A 16,056-nucleotide genomic window follows, 5' to 3' on the forward strand; every position below is an offset into this window, starting at 1 on the left:
TACCTGCCCTGAACAGCTCTTGCCCAGTGCGAAAGTCTCTAGCTTGGCCAAGGAGCCCAGCAAATCAACTGGCACCCTGAGCTCACTGTAACCATCACCCCAAGACAGAGGCGAGCTGGTGTGAAAGCAATATTTACAAATATCTGCTTGTGTCCACGGACAACTGAGTTTGCAAACAGGCAATATACATTAAATATAAGTGTTGAGATGCACAATGTACGCATTGTGGTGGGAAAGACCACAACTTTATTTTTGAAGAACCGTGTCTGTATTCATAAAACTTCTTCACCATTTCCTGTTTGTAAACCTAATAATATAATGTCTGCATAGCTTCTGTGCATTTGTTTCCATTGTAACCATGTTCAACTCCACGAAAAATAAATCTGTATGGTCACTGAAGTTGTTAGCAAAATTGTACATGCTTCACGTGTGACCCTTACTCTAAGGTGGTCTTGACTTAACCCCTGCCTTGTTTGTTAACGCCCTTACGATAATCATTCGCTTGTGAGTAATTCAGTCCGTTGTATAATTACTGTTTGTTACTGAATATTATTTGTTGTTTAATATTGTGTTTTGTGCAGTTTGATCTGCTTGGATTCATATAGTAATTATGGATGATGGGAGTTTTCATTAAATATTTTGTGGTAACACAACGCTTGCCTGAACATTTATGCTTTATTGCGCCATGGATAACGGTGGCGCTGAAGTGACCGTCCCCCGTGCCAACCCCCCCCCCCCCGCCCCCCCCAACCACACACACACACATTCTGTTGCGGACTGTGTACCTTGAATAGTGTTTGCTATGAACCCCCAGCTGTTTCTAATTTATACAGCCCAGAGGCCTCGATACACTATAGGCTCAATATAAATGCAAATATTTAGCATGGTCTTTTGTAGGGAAAGAAATGTTTTTTACTCGATTTCTTTTGCAAACGGTCAATAGAAAGCAGGCAGTCCTCTGTATATGTTTTATCATATTGAAAAACAATTACTAACGCGTCTTGCTGGAATAAGTTTAAAAATAAAAAATACATTAAAAGTAGTAAGTCAAATCTTAAACTAAAGTTTATAATTTCAAATAGCGTGGAGGAAAGGCAAGAGCGGGTTGATTTGAAAAAGTGGTCCGACGTGCTACCTGGGTTTAATTGGGGCGCAGAAGAGACCTGTGTTGACATTTTCTGTTATGTTGAGGCTCGCAGACTTCTGACGCACTTCGAGTGTTTCCCACGCGTGACACCCTGCTGCAGTAGGCCGGATGGCACCTGAAAGTGTAGGTGATGTCGCTGTGTCTGGTCGTGTTCATCCATTCCGGCTGGCAAGCACCAGCTTAAATAGATACGTGTCTGCACATTGTGTGGGCACGCCTGCCAACAGCACGACGGGGTGGCACAATAAGAGCACTGTCTGCCGACGTCCATTGTGATGTCCTGCTGTTGGTGCGCCGGGGCTTCGAGGGGGAGCCGCTGGCACCGAGCGTCACGGCGCTCTGGATGCGAGCAGCTCCGTGGCGTCCAGGCCGCGTTTTCGCCCGCGCTCAGCTGTTCCCCACAGCCTCTCCAGGGAAGTCAGAACCAACCGTGCCTGGCTATGGGAGGCAGAGATGAGACAGCGAGACAACACGCTACCCAGTCTTCCATTAAATATGTGCTCCTAATGTCCTGCCTATTGTCCTTGGTGCCCCGTGGTAGACAAAAAGCCCCAGCACTCACACAAAGAGGGTGACACTGTGTCATTGCATGTGCCCCGCACTGCCAGGCAGGCAGAGTTACTTGCCGAGGAGGCTAAAGATAAGAGCTAGTGAGTAATGCATTCGTTTCTATAGATTTTACTGACACTGATCTTGCTGTTGTGACTTGCTCACCGGTGCAGTGTGTGTGTGTGTGTGTGTGTGTGTGCCCCCGTGTGTGTGTGTGTGTGTGTGTGTGTTTGCGCGCGCGCCCCTGCGCACGCCCGTGAGCGTGCGTGCATGCATGCGGTGCACTAGTCAGCATTTTGGCTATCCTGTAGTCGCGTTGCCCACAGCCGTGGCGTGTCACTGATCCAGATGTCGGCGGTGCCGCTGCACAGTGTGCGTGTGCGCGTGCGGGGATGTGGCTGGGATATTCCCGGCGAGAACTAACACGGGAATCTCAGTGAGCGGGGTTGTGCTTCTTGCTGCGGGCTGATGGATTTTAGCCGAAGAAAGCAATAAGGACCATGCAGAATGGCCGATGCTGCTGATAGGGGAGATTCATGACCGAAATGTATCCAAAGAAATCGGATGGTATGTATTGCGCCAGGCCCTGCCGGCTCGGGAGCTTTGTCGGTGAAATACTCGGCTGCACTTGGTTTGTTTATGTCGTTTTATATTATTATGTTGCCGTGCATCATATAATGATTTGATTTGGGGTAGCAGCTTTCGGACCACACAAGGGCCGATTCTGCTTTCTGTTATAATGTAGGGATTAGTACATGTACATTGAGCGTGTCAGACATAATATGCTTGCAAACACGAATTAATTACGTCTCTATTTCAACTGAGTATAAGGATATTATTTTGAATGAATATATATAGAAACACATGGTGCGTTGTGTGGAGGCGGCAGGTTTGTGGGAAGGCGTTTGGGCAGCTGCACACCTGCCGTTGTCGGCGACAGAAGAGGGTCCCGTTGCCAGGACATTAGAACGCGACATTATTTGCTGCTCGGCATCCAAGGGGCCCCTTCCTGCCCAGCCTCCCTGGCTTGCTGATGTGTAATGAGACAAAAGACACCTCGGCGCCTGATGCCCCAGTGGGTTGCCGCCTTCCCTTCTGGGCATTTCAGACCCATGCCCTTTACGCCGCGCTTGCTTGCGGATGCGTCTGCTGGTACGTGGGGTGGTTTCTGTTTTCGGTGCGCAGCTCTGCCTTTGACGCTCGCCTTTGGCTTGCATCGTTGCCTTTCAGTATTCTTCGAAAATTGTATTTGACGGCCAGCGAGCAGAAAGGCAGGGAGTGTTTTATCGCTTTAATCTGCCCGCTCGGCGCAGGTGCGCCTGGGCTTGCAGCGCGCAAGGGCTGGTTAATGTAATTGAAGAGGGGAATCTGGGCGGTGTGACGAGTGTCCCCTCCCTGGCCTTTGAATGTTGTGCTGGCTCATGCGACCAGTTGTGACCCCCATCGTTTGTTAGCGTGCTGGCTGAGGTGATTAGGCTATTCTGAGCACGTGAGGGGCCCTCTCCCCCCGCCCCAATGAAGAAAGGAAACATCCCCCAGGGCTTCCAGTGGCAAGATAAGGGTGGCAGCGGGTAAATCACGCCCTACTCCAACCTGCTAATGATAGGCGCGCCGTAGTGGGGCGAGTTATCGGACGTGGACAAAAAGACCCCCCCCCCTGCTCCCCCCAAAACGTGGAAAATGCTGTGTAGCTCAGCAATAGGAATTCACCATGTCACGCTCTCTCAAGGGTACGTGAACGCTCTTCCGCCTTCATCCAGCTCGCGCCTTATCTGAGATGTTCTGCTGCACGCACTCTTGTTTGCAATGCATTGATCTGTGTTATTATCTGTTAATTGTAGGGAGACCTTTGCTGTACCACATCATGAAGAGAATAGCATTTTTTTCAAGATTTTATAACGTTTGTTGATTTCGTACTTGTTGTATTTTAGTTCATTAAATGTGTTTTTGCACCTTTCTGTTAAAAACTGCTTTGGAGATAAAATAACGACACGACAGGCAAAGAGTGTTTCGGATTTAATCCCCCGATTATTGCTAAATCGAATACGTGCTCCATTCCGACCTTAAGGTAAATACATTGTGAGTGAGGCACAACTGTTAACTTTCTCTTACCTAGGCCGCCTGCTGCGTCACAACTGGACGCTCTTCGGGACACTTCGTGGGAAGTGGATGTCAGTTTGTGGGTACACAAGTTCAATAACGTGAGACCTACAGTGATGGGGGTTGTGCGTATTTTAAAATGTTTTGACAGTTATCTGGATCTCAAACTTGCGTCTCACTACTCTTTACGAATTAAAGCAGGTGCCAGAGGAGACGGTTCTATTAAATATCACCGTCACCCATTTCTTTACTTGTTCACCCTCCCCCAGCCTTCACTGTTTCTCCATCGGCTCTTTGTGGTCTGCAGTCCTGCATCCGTTCATTTTCAAACATGCTTAAGATACTGTACATACTGGTTCCACACATGGTGATTAATTCATTTTTGCTTCGGGATAGGCATCTTTTCATAATAGTTTGTGTTTTTTCAATTTTTCCTTGCCTCGCAAAGGCTGATTATTCTATTGACCTGCCCAAGTCATCCATGTTACTGTCGATTATCTCACGCAGAGTGCCCTACAAGTAGAGTGAGACGTCACAGCCCAGTGTCACTTGACTGAAAGGAGGTTAAGGGAATTGTTTCCAATTTTCTGCTGTGCTGTCAATGTGAGAAGCTCATCCTGAGCCTTTTTTCAGCATCTCGTGAGCTGAAGTCTTTAACACCACTAAATATAACAACATGCTCTGCTTTTCTAGTTCACCTAGTCAAGAAAGAACACCAGTAGTACGTCCTATTAGTTCTGGAAAGGTTAATATTCCAGCCAGCATTGCATGATCTTTTCCTTCACAGATGCAGATTACGACTCTCTTGTCTGGAAGGCCTCAATTTATTGACTAATGGTAGTTTTTGAGTGACTGTTGCCTTTTCATACAGGGTTAGTAGTCAGGATAAATTTTGCCTACAGTTAAACGTGTTTTATTACTGTAAGGATTGTCTTCGAAAGGCATCAGTTTATGGTTTGATGGAGAATGATTTGTAGCACGTTTACATCTCGTAACAGGCTAGGCTAGAAATGGCTGTGCCCTCAAGCTAAGCTGACTTAATAAATAGAATTTCTGATTATTATCCACTTGGCATGCCCTGCTATTTTGTGATGTCCATGAAACACAATTTGCTTTTCAGAAAGCCTAAAAAATGCCAATAATCTCAATTTAAACTAAGCAGTATAGAACGGTTTTGACTGGCACATGTAGCACCAATCTCATGGCTATAAATATCCTACTGTGAAAAAAGGTATACTTCAGTTATTAAAAAAGAACTTGGATTACTTCAAGTTTAGCAGTACATTGTTTACATTTCTTGTTATGAAGATATGCTGTCCATTGAATTTTATAAGATTTTTTTTTTCTGCATTTGAAACTTGCCCGCACATATTTTGCCTAACTGCAGACAGTACTTGGGCTTTGTCATGGCAAAAAAGCCTAGTTTAATTGAAATTAGGACTACGATTAACAAAATGTAAATAATGAATTATTAAACTTCAAGTTAACTACATTTGTAACCACAGAACTATAAAGAGGTTTCCATCACAGTAGGGTATAGGATATTGATACGTATGACTGTGATGTTGTATTTGCCTGCTAAAACACCACTAAAACTAAAATCGGTTGACTTAGTTACTCAATCTTCAGGGATAATAGTCATGCCATTTTGACTGTTCAAGACTTGCCAATTTGAGCATAGTGCCAGAAAGTTTTCAGAGTTGAGATGGGAGATAGCAGTACCAGTGAATGATATGTTATATTTATATTTGTTGATATTCCCTGGTGACCTGTGTGGCGTACTAAATCATATTGGCAATATGGTTGTCATTTTTGCAATCCTTGGCATGGAGTCCAATGGTGCAGATATTGTCATAAACCCACAACAAGGAAGTAGGACTATTAAAGCTAGATCGCTGTGAATTAACCAGGTCCCAGGGAGGATACCCAAGTGTGTAAAACTGCCTTCACACACAGCAAGCTGTGTCATGCTTCATCATAGGGCTGCTAACACACCTCCGCTCTCGCCAACGCTGGAGGTGGAGCAATAGGGAGGGGGAAGACAATACAACACATCACATAAAGACAGTGCAAAACATGGGATCAAAATATGTGAATAAAGGTGCAGAAATAGTGATATAAAACGGGATCAAAGGATGTCCTCAATCCAACTTTAATTATGTACTCCCTTGCCCAGAGTTAAAAGAAAAGGGCCACAAATGTGACCAGTGGATGAAGGTAAGGTGAATTTTGATGAATCACCTACCCCTCCGCTCTTCAAACAAATGTCGACATGTTTCAGCTATCAAAGGATTGAATTAATCATTACTCCGGCTTTCGTCAGGACTTTAAATAAAAGAAAAGTTCCCAATAGAACTAACCCTAACCCCTCAGTCCAGGAGTAGGGAATAGTCAAACTTATGTCAAGGTGAGTTGTTGGCCCCCATAGGTCCCTCCTGTCGCCGTGTCATACCTGAATATCTAGATGACCATGTCATCCTCATGTTTTTTTTTGTTGCTTAGTAATCTTTTCCATAACTCGCTTCCTTTTCTGCCTTCTGATCTCCCGTCAATGTTACCCTTGTTGTTTGCTGTAACACTTTTCGTCCTAAGTGGGATGGGTATGCCCAGATGTGGGTCCCTTGCTCACTGTGCCACTGGATTCAAGCTAGCCTAGCTGAAGAAGGGTGGCATACCCTGAAACCTGTCCCAGGATGTGCGTTTCCGGTCCAGGGAGGACCTGGCCTGGTAGTTGGTCTGGACTGTTCCCATGGGGCACAGGGTCAAGACTGATTTGCATATGGCTGGGTCCAAACTGGGGTGGCGTAGTGGGCAAAAGAATTATGGATTTAACCCAGATCTTTTGACTGGGGAGAGTGTTTGCATTGTCAGCATTCCGTCATTCATTTGTTTGTTGTAACACTTTTCCCCCTAAGTGAGATGGGTATGCTCAGACGTGGGTCCCTTGCTATCTGTGCCACTGGATTCAAGCTAGCCTGGCTGAAGAAGGGTGACATACCCTGAAACCGGTCCCAGGATGCTTGTTTCTGGTCCAGGGAGGACCTGGCCTGGCAGTTCGGTCTGAACTGTTCCCATGGGGCACAGGGTCAAGACTGATTTGCATATGGCTGGGTCCAAACTGAGGTGGCGTAGTGGGCAAAAGAACGATGGATTTAACCCAGATCTTTTGACTGGGGGAGAATGTTTGCACTGACAATATTCCGTCCATCATTTGTTTGCTGTAACACTAAAAAAAAAGGAGCATTGGTATTTGTGGGCAGATGTCTTTGAGATGCATAAACCTGACCACTTATGTCAAATGTTTTACAAAACAAGTGGTCTCAACCCCTTGTCAATGAAAAAGTATATTGTCTATTCTAGGCATTTTTACTGCTCTTGATTGAGGTAACGTGTTAGCTGACAGGTTTCTGTATGATTGTGAAAACGTGACAATTTCATGGGTTGTTTGTTTAATAGATGCTGAGCACGATGACACCATTGCCTAGAGCTCTAAGTCATGATTATGTTCTTTTGTTATTTGTACCCACCAGATGTGCAACTGGTGAAGCTTGTCAGGAGATCACAAGACAATCCTATCCGTGTTTCTAGGGAACTTTAAGTATTTTGTTCTAACCAAAGTATGGGCCCTGAAGAAATTAGGCTTATAGTCAGTGAAGCTGGGTGTGGAGGGCTTTTAGTAGCTTATGACGATTTTCACTGATCAGAAGTAGCTCTCACTACTGAAAAGGTTGGAGACCACTTTTGTACATTATTTCCTGTAAGGTTTTTTTCTAATTGTGTATTTGTTTCATCTGGCTCCCACAGGAGATTATCAATGGTTAGGTATCATATTTAAAGTGACAATTTAAACTATCTTGCTGCCTATAAGGTACACAATGTCAGATAGTGTTGATTGTATGATCTTTATCCTTATGTTCTCTGAGTAGGCCAGCATATAAAGTGATGTAGTCAACTTGTCCCCGTGAGTGCTGTCTAATATTAGTTGATCAGATTTTTCTATTTGTTCTTGTACAGACACTGCCTGTAAAACATCGGCTAATGTGGGAACAACATGGGCAGACTGCTGGGTGAAGGCAATCACTCCTATATGGGTTCATCTGAGCTTATTATTGGTTCTTGATGGCCCTTGATGTACCTCACCTATCCTGTTGATTTAGGAACTCACAGTTTAGAGCCTGTTTGTGGTATAATCCTCAGGGCATCTTTAGTGAGAACATAGCAATTCAGCGCTGTAGTAATAATCTTATGGTTCAGATTAACTTGCTTTGATCTTATATATGCATCAACAGTAACCAAATGCTATACATTTTACCTGCTGCACTGTTAAAAAATGTTAGCAGATTAGCTTGCGTCTAATATTCAAGCCTCAGGTTATAGTTAACTGTATTTGACATGTACATACGCAGCGAGGCTCAACTTGATCTGAGCATCCAATGCAAACTCACTGTCAAATGTCTAAGCTACTAGATAGATGCACTTTAAAATAGCATGGCTTGAGTTTTATCTGGATTTGATCTCTATATGAATTGACTGCAGTGCACAATAAGACATTGTTTATTTGTTCAATTTTATTTTAACTTTTCTTAAACTTGGCACAGTTCATTATTTTATGTTGTTGACACTTTAATGGACTTGATTGTCTAAATAAAGTATTTGCTAGGTAAAAAAAAGTGCATTTGTTTTATGATGTTTATTGGGCCAGCTGAGTTTTTTTCTTAAATTCAATCTGTAAAAAGACCAAATACATGTTTTTAACAGTTGGTTAGCTACGTCAATATTTTTTGTTTTAATTTTTACTGTGATGTTAGTGGGGTCTGATAAAGGGTATATGAAAGATTTGGTCTTTCATGTTTAGAGTGAATCCTCTCTGGTATATCAGTAATGTCTGTGTTTTACTCCCTGCAGTGCAAACTTAGCAGCAAGTGGGGAACAGACACATACTCTCCTGAAAATATAACTTCGTGCACTCTTTCTATGGAACACTTTTGCCCTTGAGTGACATTTTACCAGTGTACTGTATTTTAGCCTATTTCAAGAGAAGTACTTTTCTAGGCAAAAGTGTTTCTCACCTTTTTTTTTATACAAGAATAGTTTTACATAGGCAGCAGTAGTTTGAAAGTTTACCAACAGGTTCACAGACTACAAATAATAAAGATATCTAGACCTGTTCTCATTGATAATGTGAGACCTGTCCTGCATTTTCTTTCTTTTAAAGCAGTTGGGTCTTTATTTTGGAATTCTACTTGAAAGTTACTGAAATGTTCGGATAATTTATTTAGATCTTATCAAAACTAAATGCAACTTTTCTAACCTCTGTCATTGGTCTGCCAGTTTATATTTTTCCTGGGCTACATTTACTATTGCCTGAACTGAACGTAACTCCAAAAGCATCAACTGATTTATTAATTGACTTGTAAAGAGTTTAAGACCAACCGTTTCTCACAAACCTCAATTTGATACCTGCATATCAAAGGAACGGGTTTCATTTCTGAGCTTTTGATTGATCAAATTTTCGTTGAGATTGTGTACTATTTCCATTCTGTTAAAGTCCCCGTAACCAATATTTCATCCTGGAATCTTGTTGAGGAGAATGGGTTGTAATTCAGACTAGTGTGGAAGCATCCAGTGGGCAAGTGGACATGTGAGCATACACAACTCTGTTGGTTCCCTCAATTTGAATTCTATGCAAGCAGAGATGTATTTGAAGATTGATGAACTCAGATTGTGTAAACTTATCATTTTACCTGCTCTTTTCTCTATCTGAGAAATGCATTAATTGCACTCATTTTAGCACACCGGTTCCTTAACTGGCTTTTTGAGATGTAGAGAAGGGACTTTCGTCAGATCATGTTGCAGTGTAAGGCTCACCCTAACAGCCTGGTTAGAGAGGATGAGCAAGAATGAGATCGATTGCAGTGGGTGCCTTCTCACGCCTCGTACGTCCACTGACCGGATTTTACGTTTCAGTGTATTGTAGATGTTATAGATATTTTTATGGGAGCATTTAGACTAATAGGTGGAGCATATGCATCCTTCATTGCTACTTTGGAACTCTCGTGAGCCATCATTGCCTTGCCTAATTGACAAATCGAACTCCCACTGGTCTATTTGAGTTGGACAACGTCATGGCATGTTTTCATTTAAGAAATCCATGTTTGAAATGAAATCCAAGTAAATGTAGTGCCGGTACTATTTTATTATGTTAGGTGATGTTGTATTTCAAATAAGAAACTTATTATCTTTGTTAAAGTTGAACCTATTTTGAAAATCTTGCCAAGCCAATTTATTAGATTAAAATAACCACAAAATCGCTCCAGGTCGTCTGCAGTGTTTCATTAAAGATATGTCAGTCACGTTATAAGTGACTGAGCAACTGTATAACAGATTTTAGTTTTTGTATGCATTCATGTTTTACAATGGTCTATGCACTGTTTTGTCAAGTTGAAGTATGACAGAATAACATTTTGTAATTGACCTTAATGTAAGGGAGCCATTGTAATCCAATTCTACCACATCTAGGCAAAAAAATCATGAATACATTCAGATGTCATTTGTGATCAAGGAACAAGGAATTATTAACCAAATAAAAGGATGGAACATTTACAAAAAATTACTTCTTAGCCTAAGCGTTAAACGTTTTCCTAAACGTAGGCTTACCTCACACTTAAACAGTTTGGCCATAGAATAAACATAACGTACAAGTGTAGAAATACATTTATACCAAATAATAGATTAACAAAACGTCCATCATAAAAAAGAAGTATTTTAGTGTAGCGCAGTCCTCTAAGGATCTCTTGAATTTCCTTGGCTGCCATTTTCTGCACAGAAGAAGGTTCCGCCTCGGTCTCTGACCATAAAGTAAAAATAAATCTAGGCTTAGGGAGAAATCTGGTGTACCCTTGGCCTGTATCTCAGACTGTGCAATGTTCTGTATGTGCTGGTGGTTGAAGATGGTCAGCCTTAACCTTTACTTTTGGGACTTATGTTTCACTATCAGACTTTGACACCGAGCAACAAGAGAACGCCCGCAATGGAGAGAGGAGTAGAAATACATAAATGGAAAAACAGCTACAAAGGGAGAGAGCATAACTGGAAAAGACCCAGTAAGAATGAGCTAAAGAGATTGGAGGTGTAGGATAATGGAAGAAAAAGGTGTGATGTGTAATAATATCTTAATTTACATTTGAAAGAAAACTTAGAAATTCACAGAAAAAAAAACCCAACGGTTAATATGACATATGATGAGCTGCTCATAACCTCAAATGTTATATCACTCATGACCTGTTCTATCACATAATTGATATCAGCACTGATGACATCTGAAATGGCATCATTGATGACAACTCTGTGCATGGTAGGGGTGCGAGTTATAGTTCTTGAGTTAACTATACCTGGTGAATTTCAATGTTTTTCAAGGTTTAAAATGTAATGTTGAAACTGGCATTTTCACCTAACTATAAAGTCACTTTAACCTTTTCTTGTTTTGGTCTGTATGTATGTATGCATGTGTGATGTGTGTGTTAAAATATATATTTCTCCAGTCCGTAACCAGAAAATCAGCGGGCACTCCTGAAGAGTGTGCAGTAATGTTTTATTAGTTAAGCAGATTCGTACCACCCTGACGTCGGCTTTGAAGGTAAAGCACACCCAACCAACAGTGGAAAATATGTACCCGAGCAGCATGAATTTGGAAAAAATACTTAACATCTCCACAGATTGATAGATAGATAGTGACACAAAGTACAGTGTTCAAGATTCCGAATGAAACAACATCTTTGAAATTACTAGCAGTTTTTATGCTAAAGTCAGTTACTTGCTCAAAATCAAAATTTCATTCAGAACATAAATTCAGCTATCACTCTTGTTTCAGTTCTATTTCTGCCCTTGTGACATCGAAAGGAACATTGTAAATTGGATTCATTTGTGTTAGTCTGGTCAAGTTATAAATGCCTTTCGGTTGTTGTAATCACCTTAAAAGATAAGAGGTGTCTCATCCAAAATCTCAAAAGCAGTGTTTGATGAGGTTATCTGGTGAAGAATTGGCTTTGTAGTTTGGTCTGCCCTGTTCCCATGATGCACTGGGCCAGGGACAGACTAATTTGCATATAGCCAGGTTCTGAGCTGGGATGGGGCAGTGAGATAAATAACGGTGATGGATCAAGCCCTGATCTTTGGACTGGGTAAGAGTGGTCTGCTTAATTCAGACACTCTGTTCATCACCACCCCCTTTTCTGTATCGTTTTTGGCCACTATAGGTGTGGCAGGGTATACTCAGACATGAGTCCCTTTCTCACTGCTCCATCAGGATTCAAGCAAGCCGGGCCGAAGAGGCTGAAATGCCAGAAACCGGTCCCCGGTAGCTTGTCTCCTTTCTGGTGAAGAATTGGCTTTGTAGTTTGGTCTGCCCTGTTCCCATGATGCACTGGGCCAGGGACAGACTAATTTGCATATAGCCAGGTTCTGAGCTGGGATGGGGCAGTGAGATAAATAACGGTGATGGATCAAGCCCTGATCTTTGGACTGGGTAAGAGTGGTCTGCTTAATTCAGACACTCTGTTCATCACCACCCCCTTTTCTGTATCGTTTTTGGCCACTATAGGTGTGGCAGGGTATACTCAGACATGAGTCCCTTTCTCACTGCTCCATCAGGATTCAAGCAAGCCGGGCCGAAGAGGCTGAAATGCCAGAAACCGGTCCCCGGTAGCTTGTCTCCTTTCTGGTGAAGAATTGGCTTTGTAGTTTGGTCTGCCCTGTTCCCATGATGCACTGGGCCAGGGACAGACTAATTTGCATATAGCCAGGTTCTGAGCTGGGATGGGGCAGTGAGATAAATAACGGTGATGGATCAAGCCCTGATCTTTGGACTGGGTAAGAGTGGTCTGCTTAATTCAGACACTCTGTTCATCACCACCCCCTTTTCTGTATCGTTTTTGGCCACTATAGGTGTGGCAGGGTATACTCAGACATGAGTCCCTTTCTCACTGCTCCATCAGGATTCAAGCAAGCCGGGCCGAAGAGGCTGAAATGCCAGAAACCGGTCCCCGGTAGCTTGTCTCCTTTCTGGTGAAGAATTGGCTTTGTAGTTTGGTCTGCCCTGTTCCCATGATGCACTGGGCCAGGGACAGACTAATTTGCATATAGCCAGGTTCTGAGCTGGGATGGGGCAGTGAGATAAATAACGGTGATGGATCAAGCCCTGATCTTTGGACTGGGTAAGAGTGGTCTGCTTAATTCAGACACTCTGTTCATCACCACCCCCTTTTCTGTATCGTGATGAGGTTATCCTACACAGGTACACGGCGCAGGCTGCAGATAATGTGTAATTGGGGGCTCTTGACGATATCCTGCTTTGGGCAAGCTTCATGTGACTGGTGGTGGACAGGTCTCTCTCTTCCTGTAGTGCAAATCTGCCCGAGCTCTCAATCAGCAGCCCCTTAATCCTCACCAAGATGAGACTCCGCATTAAGAGTTGTGAACCAATGACTTTCATGTCAGCACGTTCAGTCTTTCCCCTCTCAATGCAGTGAAAATTGTTAAACTTCACATCACCACTTAAATATATTATCTCAATTAGAAATGAAGTGGGATTCATTCTCCTCTGTAGGGTGGCCACAATGACTCAATTCTTGGCCTGTAAACATGTGATCTCATTCACTATTGCTGCCTTCTAGAAGGAACTCTCAGTCAGCCAAAGGCATTTTCTCATGAGTAGGCATTTCACTGGAGGTGAAACATTTCAATTTGCTTACAATATGGGATTTGAAGTGCATATGCCACCTGTGACATCTGTTATATTTCATTGAGTTTTTTCCTTGGTCTTGGTTGACTGCAATTATCCCCCAACCAAAACTTTAACTGTTCTGACACTGGTTCCATTGTTCTTACAAAACCTGATCATTGCCAAGACTGTTCTGATTCTGTATGCTTGGAATGAATATGAACAAAGAGCTATTCAGTGCTTTTTGACTGGTCTCCTGAATCACCCATGTGGTGGCTGTTCTGGTAGACCGTTCAGAGGCAGGGAAAGGGTCAAATTTTCCACCACAGCTTAGCCAGCCTGCACATACATACCTGACTATTGAGTGTGGCACATCTCCAAGGATATCAGAGATATGCTCCTTTCTGCATGTGGGCGATCAACTAAAGCTGTCTAAAGTGATGTCTGTTAGAACATTTTCAAGTGTGGTGATTGGACAGTCAGCCATTTTTCTTGCCACACTGCCAACATTTTAGAGCTTTTATTATTATTGGTTCATGATGGGCTCACGGTTGGTATGGTAACTGTTTACTTAGGAGCTATTTCTTTTTTCAAGAATAGCATAGAACTATCTGCATTACTAAAATGAACACATTAAAATCTGCCAAAGTAATCCATGAAAAGGTGTGACACTGCCGATATTTAAGGTTGATTTACTAACTTCAAACAATCATAAATTTGCAGTTTGTACTCTTATGATCAAGGCTATCCGAAACATAATGTATTAAAGTCAGTCACACTTCATTAATTCACACACCGATCTCTACTAAATTCCCTTGGCTGTGCTAGGGATTAGTAGACTCTACCTGTCTATGGTGGCTTTGCTGCATAACAGATTCTATTACTCGGTCTGATGTGAAGGTCCAATCTTCTCACGCTGTTACATTGCTATTCTGCAGTGAAGCAAGTGTTGCTATTCATACAAATCTCCTTAATAACGCCAAGAGATAAACCTCTGAAGAGATGGTCAATGTTTCTCCTTCAAGGATGACTCCCAGCGGCCAAACCGTATTCCAGTATATTCTGCTGTCGTTATATGTCCATTCCATGTGCAACAGTGCAGTTTTAGATTTCTCTCACCTGGGACTGGAAACCGATTTAGACTGACCAGAGGCACACAAGGACCTGGGTGGATAGTACCATCCATTAAAAAATGTAAGCAAAGCAGTATGTCTACAGTTCTCCTGCTTTGTAGGCAGGCACGCAGCCAACACTCAGCTAAAAACGTATACCCTGCTCCCAATGCGTCCTATCTTCATTCAGTGAAAAGTCCATTGTCTGCTTCAGCGAGTACAGCCTTGAAATCAACCCACAGCTCTCATTAGCTCAAACAACCTGTAGTTCACAGGAGATAAAAAACATTATTGGGTCACGTGTTGTGCCTCTGACTTTGCTTCAATTAGTAGAAATCCCCAGAGATATAACTCCTCTTAAACTCTTTCAGTAAAATGAATAAGCTGGCAAGAAAGATTTCCCCAAAGGCATAAAGTCCCAAGTCAGTCAGAATTTTGAGGAATGATTTTTGCTCCAGTTGCCCTCACTAGGATAAGGGCATGCTCAGAACGTGCACCTCATCAAGCTCTTTCAGTCACAGTAGCCCTCAGTTGGGCAAATAGTTTTGTATGATTTATATAAACAGCTGTATGATGCTGTGGCACCTTATTTTCTGTATTTACTGATCCTGTTGACTTGACGACCTTTTCTTCCAGTTTAACATCCATACTTCAGATTTAGTTCCAGATTGGTGGATTATTTTGTGTGCCTGTGTGCACGAGTGCATGCACCTGTTAACGTTAATTTAGGACCGAATGGACATGGTCATATAATTGTTGTTGTAAAAGCTTTAATTCGATACGTAAATATCTTAAAAGCAATACATACAGAAATACATTTTCAAGGCTAGGATAAAATAATCGGGTAAAAAGCAATAAGCAATAAATAGTTAAAAAGAGAATTAAATTGAAATAGAAAGCCTTTTAGCTCGGATCACCCAAGCCCATTTTAAAAACTTAGAAACACCACAAACAATGGAGGGGGATGTATCAGTCAATAAAATGCGTAAAGCCACCAGATGCTGTTTTGTGCCTAAGAGCCTGGAAACTGGTTGTAGCCAACGCCTTCTGGGGGCATGATAGTCAGGACATTCGAAGAAAAAGTACGCCACCGTCTCCACCCGTGTCAAGCACATGGCACAATAAGGTGAGGACTGGAAAGCCGAAGCTCTCCACCTTGACACCAAGCTGGCCAAAGGTAAGGTGCCCACTCTGAGTTTGAAATAGAGAGCCCTGTCCAGGGATATGGAAATTAGGTCCAGATAGGGCTTGTAAGCAACCACGTCTTTGATTCTCAGGAATGCTGCGGTCGAATTGCAGTGGCGTGGATTGCGAATGAGTTTGGTGGCTATCCAGTCCCAATATAGCTTTTTTAAGGTGGCTTTCGGAGGGGCGGAGCGAGTAACCCAGGAATCTTCCAGACCCAGCTCCACCAATAGACTCTTGATGTC

The 16,056-nt window shown here is 42.6% G+C and overlaps 1 protein-coding gene across 3 annotated transcripts in view; it reads left to right on the forward strand.

Annotated features, from left to right (window-relative positions):
• Positions 1 to 16,056, forward strand: part of PRKCZ (protein kinase C zeta) — an 865,288-nt gene that overhangs the window by 358,751 nt on the left and 490,481 nt on the right. The window contains exon 1 of one of the 3 annotated variants that reach the window (XM_078642458.1): positions 1,584 to 1,797. The exons of 1 other annotated variant lie outside the window; for it this stretch is intronic. In XM_078642458.1, coding sequence (XP_078498584.1) covers positions 1,737 to 1,797 — 61 coding nt within the window. In that variant the 5' untranslated portion in view covers positions 1,584 to 1,736. Of the gene's footprint in view, positions 1 to 1,583; positions 1,798 to 2,134; positions 2,264 to 16,056 lie in introns of those variants that run through there. One more of the 3 variants, XM_078642459.1, reaches the window with a different exon arrangement.

This window comes from Lissotriton helveticus, chromosome 5_1, assembly GCF_964261635.1.
Source record: "Lissotriton helveticus chromosome 5_1, aLisHel1.1, whole genome shotgun sequence".
NCBI classification, from domain to species: Eukaryota; Metazoa; Chordata; class Amphibia; order Caudata; family Salamandridae; genus Lissotriton; species Lissotriton helveticus.